Below are 25969 nucleotides of genomic sequence, written 5' to 3' on the forward strand. Positions count from 1 at the left end.
CTGTTGGCTTTTAAAAGCTTCACAATCCTCTAACTTCTCATTAATTTTTGCAATATTATATGCCCTCTCCTACTTTTTTGCCATCTTTCATATCCCTTGACAACCACAGTTGTTTCATCCACCCTGTAAAATACTACATATCTGGGGTATATCTATCCAGCACTTTTCAAATTGCCCCCAGAAACTCCAGCTATTGCTGTTCAGCTGTCATCCCTGCTGGTGTTGCTTTCTAATCAACTTCAGTCAGCTCCTTTCTCATACATCTGTAATTTCCTTTACCCCACTGTAATACTGATATATCTGAGTTTAGCTTCTGCCTCTTAAATTGAAGGGGGAATTCTATCATGTTATGATCACTGCCTCCTAAGGGTGCCTTTACACTAAACTCCCTAATCAAATCTGGTTCATTACACAACACCCAATCCAGAATTGCCTTCCCCCAAGTGGGCTCAACCACAGACTGTTCTAAAAATCCTCTCATAGGAATTCTACAAATTCCATCTCTAGGGATCCAACACCAACCTGATTTCCCCAATTTATCTGCATATTGAAATTCCCCATGACTATCATAACATTGCCCTTATTACATGCCTTTTCTATTTCTAGTTAAAACTTATATCCAACATCCTGACTACCGTTCTGGGACCTATATGTAACTGCAATCAGGGTCTTTTCACACTTGACTTTCTTAACTCTACCTACAAGCTTTCGGCATCTCTTTCTCACAGAATCTGCTGTGCATCCTCCTATCTATCGAGTCTCCTTACTCTATTGTTCTGCCTAACTTTACCCTTCCCTGCTGAGCCTCAGAGCCAACCACAGTGCCGTTGACCGAGCTGCTGCTGCTGCTGCTGTCCCCTGACAGGTCATCCATCCAGAAGTTTCCAAAGTGGTATACTTGCTGCTGAGGGGAATAGCCATGGGGAAACTCTGCACTAACTGCTTACTCTCCTTACTTCTCTTGATGGTCACCCATCTACTATCTGAAGCCTGCACTCTGGGTGTGACCACCTCAGTAAAAGTCTTATCTATGAGGTTTTCAGCCTCCCAGATGGTCCTGAGTACATCTAGCTCCAGCTCTAGTTCCTTAATCTTGTCAGTCAGGAGCTGAAGTTGGGTCCACTTCCTGCAGATTTAGTCATCAGGGAGATTGTTAGGTACCCTGAAACCCCACATCTCATGGGAGGAGAACTCCACTGTCTGAACTACCATCCTACCTACATTTGTTATATCTCTAACTTCTCAAGCTTAAGTTCTAACTGGTGCCTGTTCTCACCCAAGCCTGTTGAGCCAAAGCCTGACCAGTGTCTACTCTAACATTGGCTGCTCCACTTACACCACGCCTCTTTTTATTGCCTCTGGCCAATACCTAATGATTGCAGGTGCCAAAATGTTCTGAAAAACCCAGAGCTCTTTTAGAACCTTGCATAGCCTCACCAATGAATGACCACTCGTGATGATTGCAGCCTGCCATAAGAAAACATGATTTAAAGTAATATATCAAAATTATTTTACATCCAATGGAAAGTGCTATTTTGTCAATTAACTAATCTGGTTGATAAAATGAAGTATAGCTGTGTTTTGCTCTCAGCTTTGATTCTGAAACAGGATAATCAGGGAAGCAATGGCAATTCTATGTGGCTTTTTCTCCATAAATTGCCACCTACCTTTGCACATTTCAATTAACCTCACTTTAAAGCACTACATAGAGCAGCTTATTGATTTTCTCTACCTAAAAAGCAGATGTTCATCCATGCCTCTCAATCTAGCCTTCAAACACTTAATTCTGGATATTTCCTTTTCTTTCTAATTACTCTAGCCTTGTTTATCTCCAACCAGCCTCTTCAGACCTTATATCTCTAATCGCCTAATTTTTTTGATCCCTGACTCGTGAGAACTGATCTTTGTTTTGGCACCCATCCATGTCCTATGTAGCTCCATTTCTTTTGTGTCTACGCCATATTGGTTGACATAGACAATCCTATTGTTTTCCTATGAAACCTTTATGCCCTTCAAAACTCATATCATAAATATCTTCTTGAATAAAACAGCAACTTTCAAAATCACATTATTGTTAGTAACTCTCCCAAAATTTCCCAGAATCTTTCAGTTTGGTTTATAGTCTTCACATGGAACAGAAACACTTACCTATTGTCACAGAGTTCTACTGTGGTTAATATAATGGTGAAACGTCTTTTGCTGATATTTTTATGTTGTACGACATTTTATAATGTCCATGCCATCATTTTGTGGCAGCTCTCAGTTTCTCTCCCAAATCACGGGTGATATAAATATATCTTAGCTGAGGCCACTGTTTATTGATTTAATGCTCCCCTAATGACAGGGCAATTCAACCCAGTCTCCTGAGCTTTTGCTTTTAATTAGTTGGATCTAACACAGGACAGTGTGTAGATGTAATACAAAAATTAAAGCAGTTGTGTTACAAAGGTCATGAGGATATGGGCAATAAAGACTCAAAAAGTAAGAAGACAAAGGGAAAATATTGGCAAATGGTGAATTCCTCAGAGAAATTTAAATACTGCTCATGATACAGAAAAAAGCAAAAAGCAAATATAAATTGTTACCATACGAGAGAATAAACACAAGAAAACCTCCAAATCTCTTCCTCATCTATTTCCAAGGAACACAGAACCAAATAGTGACATTTTCAAAAGTCTTGCTTGTAGGTTAAAAAGGACTTTGAATGTAAAACAAAATCACCCAAAAGAAACTGAATATAATTCCAATAATGAATGCCAAGACCTTGCTACTTTTTATAAGAGCGAACTATTTCCCCAAATCAATCCCCATAACTCTTGTTCTTCTCCCTTTCAGCTAGTTCCTCTCTGAAAGTTGTAGTTCCAGCATTCTTTCACACGCGTCCAGATGATATGCACTCATGATATATAAAAAATTTTCCTTAGTCTGCTTGTGGAAAGATTTTTAAATAATTATTTACTGGAGAAAATTAATAAAATTTTAAAAAGATGGAGACTCTATTGTCAGACTCTACTGGGTCATTTGAAGTGTACTGCATGATCTCATCCAAGTCAACCACAAATGGACTGGAAAGCCAAAAAATAATTGCTGTTCCAACTGGAATGTGTGGATCTATGATGAGTACAGGATGAATATGTGAGCTAGAAAAGTCTGACAATATTCACAATGTTGGCTCACACTTCAAAAATAGTCAAGAATTAGAGGCAACCAAGTGTCCATTAAACTAAAAACACAAAATGCTGGCAGAACTCAGCAGGCCAGACAGCATCTATAGGAGGAGGTAGTGACGACGTTTCAGGCCGAAACCCTTGGGTTTATTTATTTATTTCCAGCATCTGCAGATTCACTCGTGTTGCCTGTCCATTAAACTGTTCACTCGGGAAGAAACAACGTTTTCAAAAAAAGGAAAAAATAGGAGGAAAATAGTCTATTAGAGAATAAACAAATTGAGACATTCTTACTTTCATGATATATTTTGGAAGTTAAAACAGAGTAATTTCAGAGCAAGATGTTTATCTGGAGATGCAGGAGCTAAGTGCACTAAGAATTAAATCTGTAAAACTAACTAGAGTGGATTAATTTTCACAGTGCAGTATTACTGTTATATCACAAAATGAAAATTAATCTACTATAGTCAGTAGTCAGTATATTTAAGAAAATTGATCAAATAAACAGACCAATATGATTACCAATTTACATACAAGCATAACATACACATTGGCATTTTTAAGTAATATTCTACAGTTCCACCATAAGAATAGGTCAAATTCATAGGTAAAAGAGTAATTAAACCAATGTAAGTGCGACTATTGTGTTAGCACTGAATCTCAGCTTTCAATGTAAATTTCACATTGCTGGAAATATGATTCACTTTCCTTATCTCAAATGTTGCATAATGCTAAAAACAAAGTTAATAGGTAAGGGGAATCTACCTTATGAGCAGACATATTTTTCTTCTAGTTCTTTGTTTTAATTGCATTTTATACAGCATTTGGACTAGAAGTGGTAAGTGCCTGTTTCATCTCATTCGGTAACAAGAAAGACTATGGTCTAGATTTGCTGGATTGTGGCATCAAAATCATCTCCAATTCTTTGTTATTTTTAAGAGACAAATGCAGATATAGTCAGAGGGAATGGGCTGCCTCTCTGGGGTTAAGATGCTTCAAAATTCAAAGTAAACTTATTATTAAAGTAATAAACCATGAGATTCATTTTCTTGCGCGTATTTACAGAGAGAAAAATGAATTACAAAGGAACTTATAAAAAAAGCATGTAAACAGACAAAGACTGACAAACAACCAACGTGCAAAGACAAACTGCAATTAAAAATAATACTGAAAATATGAGTTATAAATGCCAGTTCAGGAGCCGATTGGTTGTAGGGTAATAATTGTTACTGAATTTGGTGGTGTGTCTAACTTCTGTACCTCTGAAGGTAGTAATGAGATGAGAACATGACCTGGATGGTGGAGGTCTTTGACGATGGATGCTGCTTTCTCCAGGAGTGTTCCATATCAACAGCGGGAGGGCCTTGCCTGCAATGGCTGTGTTGTGTCCACCATCTTCTGTTCAAGTGACAAGCAAGTGTCAGGATCCTTTCCGTATTTCTGAAATTGTATAACTCTTGACAAGCAATAGAAGATAAAAGAAGTTGAAGAAAAAATGATGGGCTCTGATTAGAAATGGAATAGAACATTTACAGCCTCTAGCCATCTGATTATTTGAAAGGATTGTTATCACTGTCACATGTTTTATTTCATGGGTCTTAATGCATCTTCCCAAATGTAATAGTCCTTGCGTTCTTCATACCTTCTAAAGTGTACTGACTCCTTTAAAATTTTCACTAAAATGCTTTGTTGCTTATAACACACCTCCAACATCTCTGAGTTCCTCCAAATCAGGCCTGTTGACAATCTCTAATTTCTTTACTAGTATTCAGCTGCTTAGACTATAAGCTTTGGAAATGTCTCCCATAAAATATAATTCATCTTGCTCTCAACTATTTCAGGATTTGCATCCTCTTATTAAGACCAGCAATAAACCTTCACGGATTGATAATTAGCTTTGCTCAAGTTCCACAATGCTTTAAAAATTGCTCTGATTGATAAATGCATAAAGTACTCCTTTTTTATTCAACTGTCTCAATAGTTCCATTTAATATCAGAGAATGTATACAATATACAACCTGAAATTCTTGTTCTTCACAGACATCCACAAAAACTTCAGAAGAGTACCCTAAGGAATGGGCAACAGTAAAACCATTAGAACCCCAAAGCCCCCTTCTCCCCCCATGCACAAGCAGCAGCAAAGCATCAACCCTCTCCCATTTATTTCAGCAAAAGCACTAGCGCCCACTGTCCAACAAGCAAGCAACAGCAAGCCCCCAATGGAGACCATGATCTGCAGTATAACAAAAACTAATTGCTCACCTGACAATTCGACATACCACAGGCTCTCTCTCTCTAACTAATAAAGGGGCAGAGAGGTGTCATACAGCAAAAAGGGAGACCAACAAAAACAAAACAACTCGCAGATTACGGTTAAAGTCAGCCGCGTCACTTTTGTGTCGGGTTTTCTGACTCCAGAATTAGCAGAAACTTTCCCCCACCAACAAGAGAAAGAGTGTTTTGATGAGTACAGAGACCTCCGACAGTTGATCCGCTGTTCCCAATATTTTGCCTTTTATTCTAATTTGCTCCTCTCAGCAAGTTCATACATTGAGTATCACTGTTATTTTGCTCTCTACAAAAATGAGCGCATTGTATTAATCTGTTGATTTCTATTGTAGTCATGGAACAGTTACAGCACTGAAGCAAGCCCTTCAGACTATCTATTCCATGCCAAACTACTATACTGCCCAGTCTCATTGACCATACCTCCCCATCCATGTATCTTTCCAAATTTCTCTTAAATATTGAAATTGACCAGAAGAATTCTGATTTTGATCTGAAATGGAGTTTCAAACTCTTTGTAAAATCTAATGACAGCCAGCTATCTATGCTTCAGTTCACTCAATTCCACCTATTTCAGAGTTGACAAATTAATAATAATTGGCATGAGTGTTTCTCTGGCATTTGTTTTAATCCAAGGGCATAATAGATATGGGAGCATAAACATGAATGTGCCTGTACTGTTGGCAATGTGACTAATTCTGCAGTTATATCACTATCATATTCTCAGTTAATACGTTACTTGGAAATCAATAGTTACTTCTGTAGGGCCAAGTCTACATACAGCATGTTAGTAACACTTAAATTATGGTTTGATGAACAGGTTACTAATCATCACACATTCCTTGGAGGACAAGGTTCACCCCATTGTTATGAACCCCGTAACTGGGTCACTTGCCAGCAAAGATAGAGAGGTCCGTTGAACTCTGATGGTACTATTTTTAACAGTATTTATTAGTAAAAATACACAAAAATAATATCAATGCAACCATACAGATAATATATGTCATCAATACTAAATCTAAAAGTGCGGGTATAATAATAATCAATAAGAAATAGCTCTATCGTTGTCTAGGGGATAATGAATTGTCTGATGGAATTATAAAGTTCGTTTCAGTTCATACAGGCTTCAGCCTTTGGGGACCGCTGGGTTTTCAATTGTTGGAGAGAGAGAGATTTTGAGAAAAGAAACTTGCCGGCTTTCCTTTATCCGATCTCGATCCGTATTCGTCCTTTAGCGAGGCCGTTCCGTGGAGGACTTGTCATCCAGGCAAGGATGGACACACACACAAGCCCCCACCGGTCTCATACGTTTCTCCTGGTGTGTCTAAAGGGGTTGTTCCCCAGACCCCAGACTCACGGGGTCTCAGATGTCAATCAGGTTGGGATGATGCAATCCCTCAACCAGCCCACTCTGGTCATCTCCTGAGGGCTTCAATGAATAGTACAGTACTCAATACACAATTCCGTCTCCAAGAGACAATGGCCGTTATCAGTGGCTTTGTTTTCGCTGAGGCCAGGACACATTCCAAAACCTTGTGGATTCTGCATGTCTCTCTCTCATTTCCTGGGTCCCAGACCCGAATTAATAGCGATCTTGCGATTCTCAAAAAGGAGGGGGCTACTTTGTACCCTTCGGCCCCTCAGAGTTGTGGCACATTCGTAACACCACGTACTGACAAACATCTGTAATGAGACTTTTTTTATTCAGTGTAGCATCTTATGGGACTGCTATTACTTTATTTACTTCAATGGACTGGATTTAGCTCTTTAAAGTTGTTATAGCCAAGGGCGGTAGTGGGGATAAGCTCCCACTACCTATTAAATGCTGCCAATGGTGTGTGTCTCAAATAGCCACTGACAACCAAGCCCTGTTCCTGGTCTTCACACAGCAGAACCATTTCTACTGACAGGAGAAAGAAAACTCTGATCTCAACCTCTGCTATACCCACTCATGGGTGAGAGCAAACCCTGAAGAAAAATCTGTATCTGGAGTCCCAACGTTGAGTCAACTACATTGAGTTCAACACTGACTGGCAACACCTGCAATGCCACTAGTGCCAAATTGTATCGGTCTCTGCCGTCTCTTTGGATTCATCAGCTTTCTGTAGAGTGGGAGCCTGCTACATGGGCATCATATTGTACTGTCCTGGCTTGGGTATCACATACACAGCTGGGACACAACATCCATAGTCAATCATGACAATGGAGTGCCTCAGGAAGGATGGGATTTATTTATACAGAAAAGGAAGCAACTGTATTTTTATCTGAAAGATTGCTCCAAACAGAAGTTAATATGTTTAATGTGGTAAACATATTAAGATGTTTCACATGCTTGACATCTAAACAGAAGGGAAAACCAGGGGCAATGATCAAGAACATGATTAAAGAGGTTAGTTTGAAGGGAAAAAAACAGTAAGTAAAGAGAGATATAAAGATTTAAGAAAAGCATTCAAAACTATGGATCTTCCAGTAGTGGAAGAGGAAACACTGCTATTGCTCGAGTTATTAAATTCAGAGGCCCGAACTGGAGAGACGAAGACATTTTGGTGTGTTCTAGGTTCAAAGGTAGCAAGAGAGAGAGAAAGGGCTGTCGGATTTGAAAAATCAGGTCAAGAACTTGAAAACTGAAGGGTTGTTTAAATGGGAGCCACGGCGAATCAACAAACGTAAAAACAGAAACAGCAATATGCCGACCCTAACCCTGTTATGACCGAGTTTTTACCTCAGTGCTACTGCGTAATACCTCCTGTGTAAACATTCTCTCGATTACATCTGAAAGTCAATAGGCCAATTCCTTGTGAGCCTCCACAAATTCTAAATATTTCTTCACATCCCCAATCCGCATTGTTGATTCCTTAACTTTGTACCGTGATCGCTAGTTCTGGTCATTCCTGGGCGAAGAACATCCTCAAACCTGCCCCATCAAGCCCCCTGAGAACCTTGGGGTTATTCCACTTTATACAAGTTGAGTCATAGGTATCGATATGAGTCTGCCTTAAATTCACTGGGACGACCGCACCTCGCCACGCTATGGTTAACTCTAGATCTTACTACTGTGTTTTGTTAATTCTGACTGTCAAACCCCGCAGACTACACCTGTGGATTAAGGAGTGCCACCAGGTCCTCCCAGCCTAGAGGCCGCTTTCCACTGCCCAGCACAACATTCTCAAGACACCGTCTAATCACCGTTTCGCTCGTCGTCAGGGCGTATAGGTCCCTCCAAGGATTCCGATTGGTTTGAGTCAGCGGCACTTCGCGGAGCTCGTGCCTTTCCATCATCGCTTCGTATGACCGATCGCGGAATTTCATTGGCTGGCGAAGACAAACGAGGAGGGGAAGGGCAATTCGAGGCTGACGGACAGTTTCCCCGTCGCTGTCAGTCAACCGAACTTGATAAGCCCCTTAAGCAACACCCACCCTCACCAATTGGCTGCGAGCGCAGCTAGAGTGACGCTAATGTCTCCGACGCTTTCTGTGAATGGTTACTCCCTAAAGTCAATCATAACGCCCCGGCACCAAGTTAGATTGACCAAGAGGTTACAGCTGCAGTAAGAGGGAGAAAGAGCCAGGCAAAAAAATAGTACAAAGACAGCCGAGTGAATTAGGGAGGGGTTTTAACCGTTTTAATTTGGGTAAGAACACGGGTTCCCCCTCCAGAAATCGTTTTAATTTTTTATCGTCTGATAAATGAGGTGCGAATGGGCTTTTAAAGTCTGAAAAAGATAAGTCGAGAAATTAAAAGAAAAAAATTACCTCAGGATTGAATTGAACTGAAGGATCCGCCATGGCAGGAACCACCACCACCACCACCACCACCATCATCATCATCACCACCATCCTGCATTGAGCTCAGTCAAGATCAATGTGGAGTTCTGAAATTATTCAGATTTATTTCTGGCGATTCGTTTTGTAAGACGAATAGAAAAAAATATACACAACTAATTTGTCTGGGGAAAAATATCGCGATGAAACCTGGTGGACAGGATTAAAATTAAGAAAGAGGGGAAAGAAACTAAAGGATCATAGAAGAGTCTTTAAAAAATATATGTTTGAAAAATTAGATGTCGCTTTAAAGTAATCATGAGTGGTCGACCCAGGACAACGTCTTTTGCTGAGAGCTGCAAACCTGTGCAGCAGCCGTCTGCTTTTGGGAGCATGAAAGTCAGCAGTAAGTACATTTTAACGAAATGATTTTCTTTATATTTTAGCTTCATCATCTTGGAAATATTATCAATCGAGCGAATAATCGATTTCGTGATCAGTATTAGGTTGATTAATTGAGTAACATGCTATGTTAATTTAGAAAAATAAAGACTGGCCTGGTTTGGCCTGGTCTGCCTGCCTCCGATCATAAAGATTTCTGACCACAAGCCATTATTCATATACATTTTATTTCTGTCTATTTAAAATCTGTACAAAAGTTTAATCTGTTCAACGATGTGTTGAAACTAGTAGTGGACTTTTTCATTTAACTTGGTGAACAATTAGAGTTCCATTAACATTAATGTCCATTTCACATTTCTCATTATTCCTAAAGCTGTTGGAATGGATTTCTGACATTGCTGACGGGTAGACGGGAGGCAAGTATTAGAATAACTTTATTGAACAACCAATCAATTTTGACCATTTTGATGATCCATTTTCAGGTTTTGCTATATCTACACATCTACTGGATTGGTTAGAACAGCAATAACTTAATATAATTATTAAGAATTTAATAATCATGTGCCATTCAGTTCTTTTAATCAACCATTATTTGAGTTGATTTATTTCGGTGAGTTACCATTTGAAATATAATATTTTTGGTTAGGTTTGAGTTTTGTTTGATATATTAACTAGGTTTTACATTGCAAGCATGTTAAGTTTAAGGAATTTCTCATTTTATTTGAGAAAACGCAATGTATTGTAAGGACAGATTAGTAAATTATTGCACTAATTTTCTACAATTCACCATTTCACTATTTTTGTTAACCCAGTAGAAGAATTTAATAAAAAGTTGACTACTTAATTGATGAAGCATCATTGGTAGTATCCATGCTATAGATGTGCAACCCACATATTCCCCATCATGAATGTTAAGGAAACATTTGAGGCTTATGTGAGGAGTGGGTGTGTAAGAATGATCTCTCATAACTGTAAAGTTGAAAAGTTGTAAAATTTCCACTGTTCATATTTCATAGTATTTTTATAAGGGGTTGTCTCTGATTTCATATGTCCAGAAACAGATAAAAATCTAGTTTTTCATAATTTTAATGAAAATAGTTATATATTGCTATTTTATAAACTACTAGTATATCGCTTCTGAAAGCCTATAAAGTAGCAGAATGCAACTTTTGTGAAGATATACTATATATCGCAAATACTCATTTCTATACGAGAGCTTAATTCTCAATTGCATTTCTTTATAAATTTTAAACAGTAGGCTGAATTTCTTCTAAAGGAAGATAATAGTGGAAAAACAATATTGTCAAATATTTTCAGATACAAGAGTCCTGCTCAAAGTATTCATCTTTTATCTCTAGGCTTAAAAGCAGGGCATTTTATAGAAAAGCATATAAAATTACCTAATACCATGTAGCTGAGTTAAATAAAGCCAAGAGACAAGCTAGATCCATGGTCTATGTTACTTTATAATCTTGGCCAAGAAGCTGCTGTATCTATGACTATTAGGTGATGTGGGAAAAATGGTTTCCTGTAATCCTTTTTGTAAGTACTTAACTTTCAGCACTTTGACTTCAAATCTGATATCAACAGAGCATAGTTGACACCATTGCTCTTTCCCCAACTCCTTTATTTCCCTCATTTTTTTTCCTTTAAGGAGTTGCTTTGCTTTCCTAATACCTCCAGTGGCGATCAGGGAAATGCTCAAACCAACATGTCCCAAACTATCCTTGTAATAAAGCACTTGTGATCAGTGAGTTTGATGTACAAATGGTTATGCTTGTTTAGTATTTGAGTACAGTTTCTGAAACATGAATTCGCTACCTATTTTTCAGAAATTGCTAATAGCTAATTGATAAGACAATGTAAAATGCGCTATTAACAGATTTTCATACATATTTATCAAGTGGGGACTGTTTAACTTCATTTTTAAGAAATAGTAATCACTCAGTGGAAATCTATAATAAGCTATAATAAAATGTGTATCTCACCTTATTTCTCTTTTACTGGTATATAAGCAAGAAAGAGGAGGTTATGCTGATTTTTAAATCTTTTAAGCTGTTTGAACCTGCCTCAATTCACTTAATAGATTTTGTGTTTTTTTTTGTTGCAGAACCAGTGAAACTAAAAAAAGGTTGATTATCAAATGAACAGCGAAGTATTATTTTTAGGGTAAATACAGTGAACTTAATGAGGCATATTAGAGTATTAATGTTTTTAGTTAAGAACAGTTTTGAAGAAAATGTTATTTAATTCATCATTTCCAGTAGGATTAAGCAATACAAATGCAAAGGTTGGAGGTTGATTGCAGATTTCATTTGAATGTTCTGATGTTTGGCAATGCAGTTGCCATTAGAACTCTCAGATTGACCAAGCTTCCGGGTCTTAATCAGTCTGCGTGAATCCAGTTCACTCTCTCTGGAGGTGCATATGCAAGGATGAAATTGCACTATATCACTTCTTAACTAGCACCTGGTGGTCTGGAAGCAGGAGTAAAACAAATGGCCATGAATGTGTTGGAATTGAGTGGAAATTTGGAAGTTAGCAATATTAAATATAATGCTAGTATTTTAAAATGAGATTTCAGTCGGCAAATCAGTTATGTCTGTATTCAGTTAATTGCCACGTCTTCAGAAGTTTGCAAATACTGCTGTACTTCATGTATTTTCTGTACAATTTATTGGATCAACTTTCACTTGATATCTTGTAGTTCATGTTAGTTACGTATGTGCAAAAATGACAAGCGCTCAATGTTTCAATACATTGTTTATTTTTGCAAACTTCCATTTGTCTTTCTGTTAACTAGTTTTATTGGGATTCCTGTCTACAGGTTAATTTGGTTTTAAAGTGGTTGGCTAATTTCATTTGAAATTTAACATGATTTAAAACAGATTAATAACAAATGGGGTGGTAATTGAATATTCTAATACTTTTTGTCTTGAGAAAAAATGAACTTTCCTTTCTATTGCCATTGAATGACCTTTACTTAAAAGTCCATGAACTTGGATATTAGGTAAGAAGATCATTTTAAGCTTTCATTGCTTACTTGGTTAGATAATTTCAGAGGACATTTTTAAATTGTTGGATGCTTAGGTTCTGCTTCATTGAAGGTAGTCATTATCTGATGAGTGGTGAAAATGTTACTTGGTACTTACAGCCCAGCTTGAATGTTCCATGGAATTTGTTGCATGTGGGCATGAGCTGCTCTTGTTACCTGAGGAATTGTGAATAGAAAAGGGTACTGTGATGAACTTTGAGATTCCACATCTGAAAAAAATGGAAGGAAGTTGAAGCAAGTGAAGATGGAAGAAGCTTCAAGGAATTTGTGCAGCAGTACCTTGAGTCTGAGATAATTGGGATCCAACTGCCAGTATTATCTTTATGGCAGCCATAAAGACATTCGGTGGAAAGTTGGAGTAAAAGAATATTTGTAAAACCATTCAACTCATTATGTCTGTCCTGGTCGAAAAAGAGCAATCTTGACTAATCCTACATTTAAGCAGTTGGTCTACATCCAAGTACTTTTAAAATGTGATGATTGTCTTTGCCGTTACTGTTCAAAGTTCAAGATCCTTATCCTCTGGTAAATATTCTTCTTGTTTTCTTTCTAATTCTAATACACTTAGAGCATAGATTTAAAATAATTAAACCCCTTGTGAAAGGAAATGGTCCTTCCAACTTGTACTTTCTATGTCCTTGATTCTTATACACCTCAATCAAATCTCTCCTAGGTTATTCAAAATAAATCAGTACCTGCTGATCGAAACTTTTATCATCTTCCAGACTTGGAAATGCCCTCATAAATTTGTATTGCCCCGTTTCCAGTGCACTGACGTCTTTCTTGCAATGTGGTTACCAAACTTTGTGCTTTATGCAGTTCTGGCACAAACGCTGAAAGAGTTAATTGGTGTTTGACAGAGTCTGGCATGATGCCTTATGCGCCACCATGAAGAAATTCAACATGGGGCAGAAGCTGATTCATACAATCCATCAGCTTTACGCCAAGGCAACCAGTGCAGTACTCGCTCAGGGCACCATTGGGAAGTGGTTCCATACCTCTGTAGGAGTCCGTCAGGGCTGCCTCCTCTCCCCCATTCTCTTCATCGTCTTCCTGGAACAGATTGAGTGATGCCCTTGAAGATCATGTGGGCACAGTCAGCATCGGACGGAGGAACATCACAAACCTAAGATTTGCTGACGACATTGATGAACTTGCAGGAAAAGAGGACGAACTGGCCAACCTGGTCAGCCATCTTGACAGAGCCTCCACAAAGTTTGGAATGGAAATAAGTGCCGAGAAAACCAAGCTCATGGCCAATGCCAATGGTGCCATCACAACAGACATCTCAGTCCATGCTCAGAAACTTGAGACAGTGCAGCAGTTCAAATAAATGGAGGCAATCATCAGTGATGAAGGATCAAGACCAGAAGTCCTGGCAAGAACTGCACAGACAATGACTGCACTATCCAAACTCAAGGCAATATGGAGGGAGAGCAACATCACCATGAAGTACAAAATCAGACTCCTGTGTGCATTGGTATTCTCCATCTTCCTGTACCCTTGCAAGACACGGATCCTCACAGCAGAGCTACAGAGGAAGATGCAGGCATTGGAAATGAGATGCTATCACAACATCTTGGGCATCTCATACATGGACCACATCACAAATGAGCAGTCCACAAGACCATCCAGCACCACATTAGCCCTCGTGAAGACCTTCTCACAACAGTAAAGAGAAGAAAGCTGAGATGGTACGGCTGTGTAACAGGATCCAGTGGCCTTGCAAAGACCCTTCTACAAGGAACTGTGGAGGGGAAATGAAGGAGAGGCAGACAGAGGAAAAGATGGACAGACAACATTAAAGAATGGACAGGGAAAACATTTGAGGTGACCCAGGCTCTGGCACACAACCGTGACAGATGGAACAGACTGATGCAAAGCTTGTCATGATGGCGCCTGAGGACTCCACCAGGAGTTAAGGGTACAAGGCAAGGCATGAACACTATGCTTTTATATTCAATCTTGGCTAATAAAGGAAAGCATTCTGTATGCCTTGTTACAGTGCCCATTTTAAAACAAAGGTATTCATCTCCTTTGGAAGTTTTCATGTTTTATTGTTTTACAACATTGAATCCTGGTGGATTTAATTTGGCTTTTTTGACACTGATCAACAGAAAAGACTCATGTCAAAGTGAAAACAGATCTCTAGAAAGTGATCTAAATTAATCACAAATATAAAACACAAAATAATTGATTGTATAAGTATTCACCTCTCCCACCTTTAATATGACACATCAACTCATTACTGGTGCATCCACTTGGTTTTAGAAGTCACATAATTAGATAAATGGAGATCAACTGTGTGCAGTCAACGAGTTTCAATTGATAGTAAAAGTACACCTGTATCTGGAAGGTCCAACTGTTGGTAAGTCAGTATCCTGGCAAAAACTACACTATGAAGACAAAAGAACACTCCAAACAACTCCACAAAAAGGTTATCCAAACAACTCCACAAAAAGGTTATTGAAAAGCACATCTGGAGATGGATACAAGAAAATGTCCAAGTCACTCAATATCCCTTAAGAGTACAGTTAAGTCAATCATCAAGAGATGGAAAGAAAATAGCACAGCTGAATACCTGCCTAGTGCAGGCCATCCTCAAAAATTGAGTGACTGTGCAAGAAGGGGTCCAGTGAGGGAGGCCATCTAGAGACCTATGACATCTCTGGAGGAGTTACAAGCTTCAGTGGCTGAGATGGGAGGGACTGCACATCCAACAACTGTTATCCGGGTGCTTCACTAGTCATAGATTTATGGGACAGTGGCAAAGAGAAAGCCACCGTTGGGGGAAAAACGCAGATGAAGTTTTGGCTCGAGTTTGCCAGAAGGCATGTGGGAGACACTGAAGTCAGCTGGAAGAAGGTTCTTTTGTTTGATGAAACCAAAATTGAGTGAAACAATGCACATAATCAAAATCACACCATCCTTGCCATAAAGCATGGTGGTGGCTGCATCATACTGTGGGAATGCTTCAGTGTAGCAGGCCCTGGAAGACTTGTGAAGGTAGAGGGAAAAGTGAATGCAGCAAAATATTGGGAAATCCTGGAGGAAAATCTGTTGCAGTCTGCAAGAGAACTGTGATTTGGGAGAATAACCCCAAGCATAAAGCCAAAGCTACACAGGAACAGCTTAAAATAGCTTAAAAGTTAATGTTCTGGAGTGGCCAAGTCAGAGTCCAGACCTCAATCCAATTGGGAATTTGTGGCCGGCCATGAAAAGGGCTGTTCACTCCCAATCCCCATGCAATCTGACAGAGCTTCAACAGTTTGGGGGGGGGGGGGAGAAAATACAGTGTCCAGATGTGCAAAGCTGTTAGAGATCTATCCCCACAGACTCAAGGCTGTAATTGTTGCCTAAGGTGCTTCTACTAAATACTGACTTGAAGGGGGTGAATACTTATGCAATCAATTTTTTTGTGTTTTATATTCGTAATTAATTTTGACCAATTTGTTATCTCTTGACACGAAAGAATCTTTTCTGTTGTTCAGTGTCAAAAAAGCCAAATTAAATCAACTGTGATCCAATGTTGAAAATAATGAAACATGAAAACTTAAAACTAAATAGCTTATTGACCTGCTCTGATAAAGTGTCTATAGACAAGCTTTCCGACGTCCTTTTGTTCTTTCATACCTCTCAATTGCTTCCATGTATTGTGTATTTCCTTGACTTGTATCTCGACATTGCATTTCCTTGCATAATTTCTGATTAAGTTCCCCTTACCTCTTTTCTATCCAACTGACCAGACTATGTAGAGTCCAAGAATTTGCAGCTGAACAATGGGCCCTTTATCCCAACACAAACTTACTGAGCCTTTTGTCCAAATAATAATCCCATTTACCCACAATAGGGCCATGACCATTTCTGTTGCCTATTTAAGTGTTATAAGTGTACAGTGTAGACAGGCCCTTCAGCACACTGCATCTATGCTGAATAGCGTGCCTATCTATACTAATCCTACTTGCCTGCATTAATTCCATTTCCCCTTATTCCTTGTTTGTTCAAGTACCTGCTCAGATACTGCTTATATGTTATTACTGTTCCCATCTCCAGCACCCCTTCTGGCATCTCATTTCAGATAGCGTCTACTCTTTGTATGAAACATTTACATTTCTGATATATAGCCCTCTATCTTGGTTTAAACCTTTGCCTTCTACAGTTTAGACACTTATGCTATGGGAAAGTTTATTCTGGCTATCTATATCTCTCATTATTTTATTTGTCCTCTCAGCCTCTTTTGCTCTATGGAAAATGGACTCAGCCCATATAGTCTTTCCTTATAACTCAAGCCCTCGAACATTTTTGTTCAGACAACATTCTTGTGAATCTTTCCTGCAGCTTCTCTAGCATAATCAAGTTTCCTATAGTGTGGCAATCCAAGCACAACCTAACTCAACATTTTGAATATCTGTAACATGATGCTCCAACCAGTGAATGCAGGCTTGCCAGATCCACCTTTGCCCTACCTACCTGCATTGCAACTTTCAGGGATCATGTATTGTTCCCCTAAGGCCTTTCCACTTAACTACACTCACCAGAGCCCTGTCTTCCCAAAATGCATCAGTTTGCACTTATCAGAGTAAAAACTTGTATTTGCACAGTTTTGTTGTCTTTTGTCTTCTGGTTGAGTGCCCAAGTTGTTGTGGTCTTTCATTTGATTCTATTATAGTTATTCTATTACGGATTTATTGAGTATGCCCATAAGAAAATGAATCCCAGGGTGTATATGGTGACATGTATGTACTTTGATTAAACAGTTACCTTGAACTTTTAATGATAGGACCCAGCTGTGGCATGCCAAAATATATTTAAACAAGTTCATAGATGGGAAAGGTTCAGAGCAGTATTTCCCAACCTTTTTTTTTAGCTCAACACCCCCCCCCAAAAGTACTTTCATACTTGCCAATGCACTCCCCCCCCCCCCCCCCCCCAAGGACTTTCATACTTGCCAACACCCCTCTTAGGCACTATATACTATCCACTTCTCCCATGAGAAAAATTATGCTTTAAGTTTTTATTTGTCTTTAAACCCAGCTTACACAGTACCTATGCACTGTATAAGAGCTTTGATATCAATATGATCCTTGATGGTTTTTAGTAAGAGTTGAAATATCTGGTTCAAGTTCTGGCAGCAAAAGCCTTAAGTCGTCGTGCATAACAGTGTCCAAGAGGTTTCTGTTTTTTGTGTGTATGTGGTTCACTGCATTGAAGCCTCTTTCAACAAGGTAGGAGGATGGAAATGCAATGAAGAGCAGTTTGGCTCTTCTCCAAAGACCAGGAAACTTCATATGACATGATAGTCACATATCACAAAAGCTGATTTATTTTTTTGGAAAGGCGTTTTTTGCTTCTTCATTGTTCTAAATTTCGATAATTTCTTTTTGCAAGCTCTTTCTTCCACTTTGTAAAGAAATGGGTTAATTACCCATTCTGTAATTTCTAGATCATTCAAATCCTTGAATCGATTCTGAAAATCCTTCTTAAGTGACTGCAGATGCAAGCAATACTCTTGCAAATCACCGTCTGATAGAGAGCGCCATACTTTCCATACAGGGAAACTGAGAACATTCTTCTCCCAATGTTTTGCCTGTATATTTCCAATTTTCCAATAAAAGTGGAGACTGCACTTTCTGCATGAAATCCTCACCCTGCAGTTTCATATTTAGAATGTTCATTTTGTTATACAGGTCAGTACATCTTCACGTAGAAGTTCAATCTCTTTTCCCAAGCTCGAGTTGAGCAAAAATTCAACCACGGTGTCAAAAAGATCAAGAAACATTTTAAGCAGCAGGCTTTTGACAGCCAACACACTCAGTGTGAAGAAGCAAACATTCAAACCCTTCATCATTATCTTGCCATAACTGGTGAAATATTTTGCTATTTAATGGATGAGCTTTAATTTTGTTGTTAGCAAATATTACAAGAGTCACGCTTGAAAAAAGTTGCCTGCTGAGGATTTTGACTGTGAGATGTTGATGATGAATTACACAATGGATTGCGAACAGACTTGGAATTTCTTTTTTCATAAATGCCACTGAACCAGCATGGCGACCTGTCATATATGGTGCTCCATCTGTTGCACATTAAATCATGTTCCTAATTGGAATACTTTTATCCTCAATATACATTTTGAGCTCATTGTAGATTGATTCACTGTTGATATTTGTTTTACTCTTTTTTTAAAAAAAGATAATCTCTTCATAAACTTTTCCATTTTTGATAAACCATACATATACCATTAGCAATACCTCGTTATCTTGCACAGTTGACTCATCCAGTTGTATCCCAAATTCTGTTTTTTTTTGGTAGCTCTGTACATAGTTGATACTCAATGTCTTCACTCATTTTGTCAATATGATGAGCTACAAAGCTATTACTCGGAGGAATTGATTTTAAAATTCTGGTCTCTATTTTGAGAACAGTGGTGAGCACTTCTGATTCAGCAGGCATTATTAATCTTTCACCAATTGTTTGAGATTTCCACACTGCTATCATTTTGAAAATGTTGCAAGAAGCAATGAGACCACAATCAAGGTTGCTTTTAACTTTCTTGGCAAATAACTGGAGTGTGCAAAGCTTTTCAAATGTTTCTTTCATCTTCTGGAACTGAGTAATACCATAAGTAGCCTTTTCATGGTGTCTTTTACGGAAGTGTTTGTGTAATCTTGATGACTTCTTGGCTTCATTAGACAGTACAGTATTACAAATAAGACACATAGGATGTTGCTGATCTGACTGGAACAGAATAAAAGCATACTCCAGGTATGTAACACTGTATTGACATCTGTAGTTTGTTTCTTAGCAGGATTAGAATTCAAGGCTTTAACTGCCTTCAGATGCATTGTACATATTTATCTATCATTAACGGGGCTAAATTTAAAATTAAAAATCACAAACTGGGAATGCCCATCAGATATTGACAATGACAGCGAGTTGACACAGATGGAATGATGGTAATGGCACACAAAGAAGCGACAATGGGAAGGTGAAGACAATCACAACAGTAAAAATTACGTTGATAATTCAGATTGGAATCTGAATGCTAGTCAGCATAGAGCTAGTGTTTGGCAAGCTACCTTGTACTACCTTTAGTGCGATTGACTAGTCACGTAAGGTCTCAGTCTCCAAAGATGGTTCTTAACCGCACATATAAAGCAGAGGTTGCTTTGAACACTTCAAGAGGAATCCTCGGAGTCGGCAAGTTCCCTGATCGGCTCTATTTCACAGTTTTGTTCCGGCTAGCATTGTATGGTTGCATGACCTGTTTTCAGTAGATCTATAGAGAAAATTAAGAGGGTATACTTGACTTGCCAACTGTTAAATTACATGCACTCATTCCATGCTGCAAGTTAAGGAGAGCTGTTGGGCACCCTGCTCGCTAATTTGTGCATTCCCAGTAATGTCTGTTTGTTTGGTAAGGTCAGATGAGATTGCTGAATTGTGATGACGAGTGCTCACTGCCTGCAGAGCTATGGTTCTTCCTATGTTCCAGTGCACCATCGTTTTTTTTTGGAAGTGCCTACTCTGCTAAGTCAGGTCTTAAGCCTCAAGTTAGGGTGGCAGTTACCGACCCCCCCCCCCCACCCCCCCCATATCCCCAAAAGAATCTTGAACCTCTCCCTGACTACTTCTGTTTTCCCTAATACCCCCCTTGGGGCATGTAACCAACCCCATTGAGAATCAGTCGTTTAGAGGGCTGTGAGACTAGCTGGTCTTGCATGGGTGAGTTGGCCTACTTCAGTGCAGAGCAACTCTAAATAGCTGATCACAGTTTCCCCTCATATGAGTTATCCCTTTACCTGCAAAATGTCTCAACCAATCAACTTTTGAGAGTTCCTTTTTGATGCCATTGAAATTTGCTTTCCATCGCCCCCCCCCCCCCCATCAGCTCGGCCAGGTTAGGACTAAACATCCTTTTCCTTGGGTATCTAGGAGCTATTAGAGTTACGGTCACTGATATCGAAGTTCTCCCCCACTGACTCATCAACCAGTACTTGGTTAGCATCATTTCATAAGAAAAGGTTGACTGTTGGACTTCCTATATATTGCTTTAGAAAACTTTCCTGAATGCACTGAAGTAATTCTGCCAAATCTAATCCCTTAGCACTAAGGGAGTCACTGTCAATTTTGGGGAAGTTTAAAATCACCTCGGTTACAGTCCTGCTGTTCCTACATCTATGTGTGATATTCCTAATACAGTCGATTCCGATTAACTGGGATACATCGGGACCAGTGTATCCTGGCCCAATTTAGCAGCTTCTCCAATTTGCCGAAGTTTCATGGAAACAGTTAAAATGGCATAAATGAGACAAACTGTCATTTAACTAAGTAACAATTCATGTATTTAAATTAATATTGAGCAAATTCAAGCACTACCAATACCTTAAAAGTACTATAAAACTGCATTTGTTCCTATACTTATCAACAGAAGAAATCATCCACCGTATGCTGCCTTGTTCTTTTGATTGACTGTGAATGTACAAATCAGCGCAGATACGTCATGCAAATAATGGACTGCCTTCAAACAACACTTTAGACTATTGCATTCTCCAAATCTTCATTTTAATTGTACCATTCAAAATTATCATCAATACAGTTTAATTCTTGGTAGTTCCTAACTTGAAGTAGTGAAATCATTTCATTTTCACTCCTGGCCATTTCTGGAATCTCCAAGCCTAAATGCTTGAAACCGCAATGAGCAAAACAGCTCCTATTTGTTTTTTCTGCTTATTTTTGGCCAACAATCAGTGACAAAAATCACTGCTTTTTGAACACAAGCACAAGCAACTGACACTATTTTAAAAACTGTTGGCTTCAAGTATGGTGTAGTGTCTAATGGCCACAAAAGTGCATGTCACTGACACTAGTTAGAAACTGTTCAACAACAACCTCCTGTCTTAATTAAGCAGCATAGTGTCCCAAATAAATGAATGGCATCCCTACCATTTACTCGATCAATTTTTGTTCTTAAAGAGCTGCCCCAGATAAGTTGCTGTCCCAACTAACGTGATAGCCCAATTAATCGGAATTCATTGATATGTGCTTTTCTAATTCCCACTGAGCTTGGAGCTATAATTTACTCCTTTATTACCTCTAAGTTTTATTCATGTGGCCTTGGTGGATGTTTCTGCAAGAATATCTTCCTTAAGCAGACATTCCACCCTGCAAAAACTCATTTCAGGGAGGTAGCACCCCTGCCCCGCCCCCCCCCCCCCCACCCTCCGCGACCCCATATCCTCCCCACCCCCCTGGTCGACTTCCAAGGGTGTATGTAATACTTTGTTTAGTGACTTTGTCTAATCTGTAAACCAAGTTGGGTATGTGCAGAAAATGTGACATTAAAATATGTACTTATATTATCATGGAGTCGTTTTTTATTCCATTACAACTTTAAGCAAGTCTACAGGGAGTTTGGCCTCATCACATAGGACATCAATAGAGTAGCTCCTTAGCACCTAGCCAGCTAGTTTAAATAACATTAGCTATGCTAATAAATGAATGACACCTGTTAAACTCACCTCAACATGTCTTTTACATTTTAATCCACCATGGGAAATAGAAAAGTCACTGTTGCAAACAGTGCAGCAAGCAACACTCATTATTTTTGAGGTTGACTGTAAAGCCCGCCCACAGAGAAAACTGATAGGTCTACTTAGCACGAAGAGAGACCAATCAGGATGCTCCTTCTCCCTCTTGCTCTTCCTCTTCCTCTCTCCCCCCCCCCCCCCCCTCCAAAAAATCGATTTCCGGGATATTGTATATAATTTATGGGTGTCAGGGAGCCGCTATAAATATGCGGGAGAGGTGGGATGTCTGCTTCAATACTGCCATTATGTTCTCTCTTGTAAATGGTACAACTTATTTTACCTCCAACTCTTGCACCAGTAGCATAAGTACTCTGGAACATTGAACTAATAGCCAGTCCAATCCATTTCTCAACCATGTTTCTGTAAAAGCTTGCATATGCTGTTCCTTGTTTTGAGTTCATCTGTTTTACCTGTGAGGCATCTTGCATTAAAATAAACATGTTTTAGTTTATCAGATATTTCTCATTCCCTATCCTACCCCTGCCTAGCCTACCTACTGGTCTTGCATGCATTAGCCTCTATAAATGCTTCACCTTTCTCATCTGATACACTATTGCTTTGTGTACCATAGCCCTGCTGAACCAGCTTATATCGTTCCAAGTAACATAACAAATCTCCCCACAATGGATATTGGTACCTTCCTCCTTCCCCACCACCCCCCTCAAATGTCCCTCTTGTACAGGTAATTTCTTCCCTAGAAGAGATCCAAATGGTCCAATTAGCTAAAGCCTTTCCACCTCCACCAGCACTTTAGCTGCTCAGTCATTCTTGTCATCGTGTGAGTGTGATACAGGGAATAATTTTAAGATAGCAACCTCAGAGATACTGCTTTTGACCTTCTGTCAGCTCACTATGTTTACTTTGAACTAGGCAGGAAGAGTGAAATCCTGCAAAGTTCAAAGTAAATTTATTATCAAAATATGTATATGTTGCCATATATGGTGGATTCCAGTTAATCGGGACACATTGAGACCAGTATATTTTGGCCAAATTAAGTGGCTACCCTAATTAGCTGTACTTTCATGGAAACAGTTAAAGTATAAAGAAGACAAACTGAGTAATGAATTATGTATTTAAATGAAATACGGAACCAATTAGAACACTACCAAGACTACTGCAGTACTATCAAACTGTATTAGTTCATAATAATTACATCATTGGTGGAATTTATTCATATCGCATTCTTCTGACTGTAACTGAAGAAAATCAGTGTAGTCGCCCAGTGCATATAATGGATTGCCTTCACACAATGCTGTCAAAGATGGGATCCTGCAAATCTTCATTTTCATTGTAATAAGGCAAATGCAATGTTAGCATTCATTTTGAGAGGACAAAACTTTCAGAGCAAGGGTGTAATGAGGCTTTATGAAACAGACCACACTCGGGAGTATTGTAAGCAGTTTTGGGTTCATTTATTTATTGAGTTACAGTGCGGAATAGGCCATCCAGCCATTCAAGCCGCGCCACCCAGCAATCCCCCGATTTTAGTCCTAGCCTAATCACATTCAATTTTCAATGACCAGTTAACCTAACCTACCAACTGGTATGTCTTTGGATTGTGGGAGGAAACTGGAGCATCCAGGAGAAACCCACATGGTTACGAGGAGAACATACAAACTCCTTCCAGGCAGTGGTGGAAATTGAACCTGGTCACTGGTACTGTAAAGCACTGTGCTAACCACTATGCTACCGTGCCGCCTAGCTAAGAAAAGATGTGTTGGCATTGGAGAGGATCCAGAGAAGTGAAGGATTAATCTGAGAAGTGCTTGATGGCTCTGGCCCTGTACTTGTGAGAGTTTAGAAGAATGAGGAGGGATCTCACTGAAACCTATCAAATTTTGAATGGCCTAGATAGAGTGGGTGTGGAGAGAATGTTTTTCTATAGTGAGTGAGTCTAGGACCAGAGACACAGCCTCATAATAGAGGGATGTCCATTTAGAACAAAGATGAGGTGGAATTTCTTTAGCCAGAGGGTAGTGTATCTGGAATTCATTGCGACAGATGATGTGGAGGCCAAGTCATTGAGAGTATTCAAAGCGGAAGTTGAGAGGTTCTTGATTTGTCATGGCGACAAAGGTTATAGGGAAAATACGGGAGTATGGGGTTGAAAGGGATAACGAATCAGCCATGATGGAATAGCGGAGCAGACATGATGAGACAGATGGCCTTATTCTGCTCCTGTGTGTTGTCTTGTGGTTTTATAGGCTAAATATACTCAAAGGTGGGAAGGGCTTAGCCTGTGATGGACTGGGCTTTATCCACAACTTTCTGTAGTATTTTCCATTCTTGGATATTGGCATTTCCATATCAGGGCATGATGCAATCAGTTAGGATACTCTCCATTGTATCTATAGAAGTTTGTCAAGGTTCTTGGTGACATGCCATACTTAAGCAAACTTCTAAGTGAGGAGTAGTGTGTTGCCTTCTTTGTGATGGTACTTGCATATTGGTCACATAGTAGACCCTCTCCATCTTTGATCTCCAAATGTGGACTGGGTCATGTATCTACTGCTTCTTCCTGTAGTCGATTATCAGCTTTGATTTTTCTGACATTGAATGAGAGGCAGTTGTTCTGATATCATTTAGCTAGATTTTGATTCTCTCCTATATGCTGATTTGTCCCACTTTTGATTTAGCCGACAACAGTGGTGTTGTCAATAAACATAAAGACAGCATTGGAGCAGTATTTAGCCACACAGTCATAAGTATCAATTGAGTAAAGCAGGGGGTTAAGTACGTTGCCTTGTGGTGCACCTTTGTTGATGATGAGCGTGGAGAAGATGTTATTGCCAGTCTGTATTAACTGGTGTCTGACAGTGAGGAAATCCAGGATCCAGTTGCACAGGGATGTATTGAGGCACAGGTTTTGGGGCTTAGTGATAATTTTCGAGGGAAAAATAGTATTGAATGCTGAACTGTAGTCGAAGAAGAGCATCTTGGTGTATGTGTCTTCATTGTCCAGGTGTTCCAGAGCTGAGTGAAAAGCCAATGAAAAGACATTTACTGTTGACCTTCTGTGATGAAAGGCACATTGGAGTAGACCCAAGTCTCTGCTCAGACAGGAATCGAAGCACTTCATCTCAGTGGATGAAAGTGCTGCTAAATGATAGTCAGTGAGGCAGGTTACCATCTTCTTCTTTGGCACTGGAATGATTGAAGTCTACTTTAAGCAAGTGGGTACCTGAGACTGCCGAAGGCAAAAGTTTGAAGATATCCATAAAACTCCAGTTGATTAGCACAAGTCTTCAGTACTCATAGGGTCGTCAGTGGCTATGGGAATTTGTCAAGGTACCTCCATGTTTTGTTAGTTGAAGTAAGTATAAAAGGCACTGGGCTCATCTGGAAGTGAAACTGTTGTCATTTATGGTGCTTGGTTTTGCTTTGTTGGAGGTGATGGCACTCAAGTCCTGCTGTGGTTGTTTATCCCCTTGTGTTTCAAGTTTAATCTGGAATTGGCACTTTGCAAGTGAGATGGTCTCACCACAGGAAGGCTTAGACATCTTGTACTTCACTGGATCGCCAGTCCTAAGTGCCACTGATCTAGCCCTCTGCAGATTGCTGAGGCTCATCTAGGATTTCTGGGTGAAGATTCAATGGTTTATGAGGAGACATTCGTCCACAAGAATCTTTATAAAGTCTGTGACAACCATGGTGTATTCATTCAGGTCGAACATGACCCAGTCCACTGACTTGATACAATACAGTAGCTG

At 39.4% G+C, this 25969-nt stretch overlaps 1 protein-coding gene and 1 long non-coding RNA gene across 2 annotated transcripts in view; one reads left to right on the top strand and one right to left on the bottom strand.

Moving 5' to 3' along the window:
• Positions 1–2681: 2681 nt before the first annotated feature.
• On the bottom strand, positions 2682–8665 carry LOC140727688 (uncharacterized). Its single transcript, XR_012098900.1, has 3 exons — positions 8176–8665; positions 5186–5235; positions 2682–4623 (listed from the first exon to the last, which is right to left on the bottom strand). It is a non-coding gene; the product is annotated as an uncharacterized lncRNA (long non-coding RNA).
• A 310-nt stretch (positions 8666–8975) lies between these two features.
• Positions 8976–25969, top strand: part of gsk3ba (glycogen synthase kinase 3 beta, genome duplicate a) — a 190155-nt gene continuing 173161 nt past the window's right edge. Inside the window, exon 1 of the mRNA XM_073045344.1 lies at positions 8976–9621. Within this exon, the coding sequence (XP_072901445.1) occupies positions 9534–9621 (88 nt within the window). The 5' untranslated portion in view covers positions 8976–9533. The remainder of the gene's footprint in view (positions 9622–25969) is intronic.

The sequence above is a fragment of the Hemitrygon akajei genome, chromosome 5 (assembly GCF_048418815.1).
Source record: "Hemitrygon akajei chromosome 5, sHemAka1.3, whole genome shotgun sequence".
Lineage (NCBI taxonomy): Eukaryota > Metazoa > Chordata > Chondrichthyes > Myliobatiformes > Dasyatidae > Hemitrygon > Hemitrygon akajei.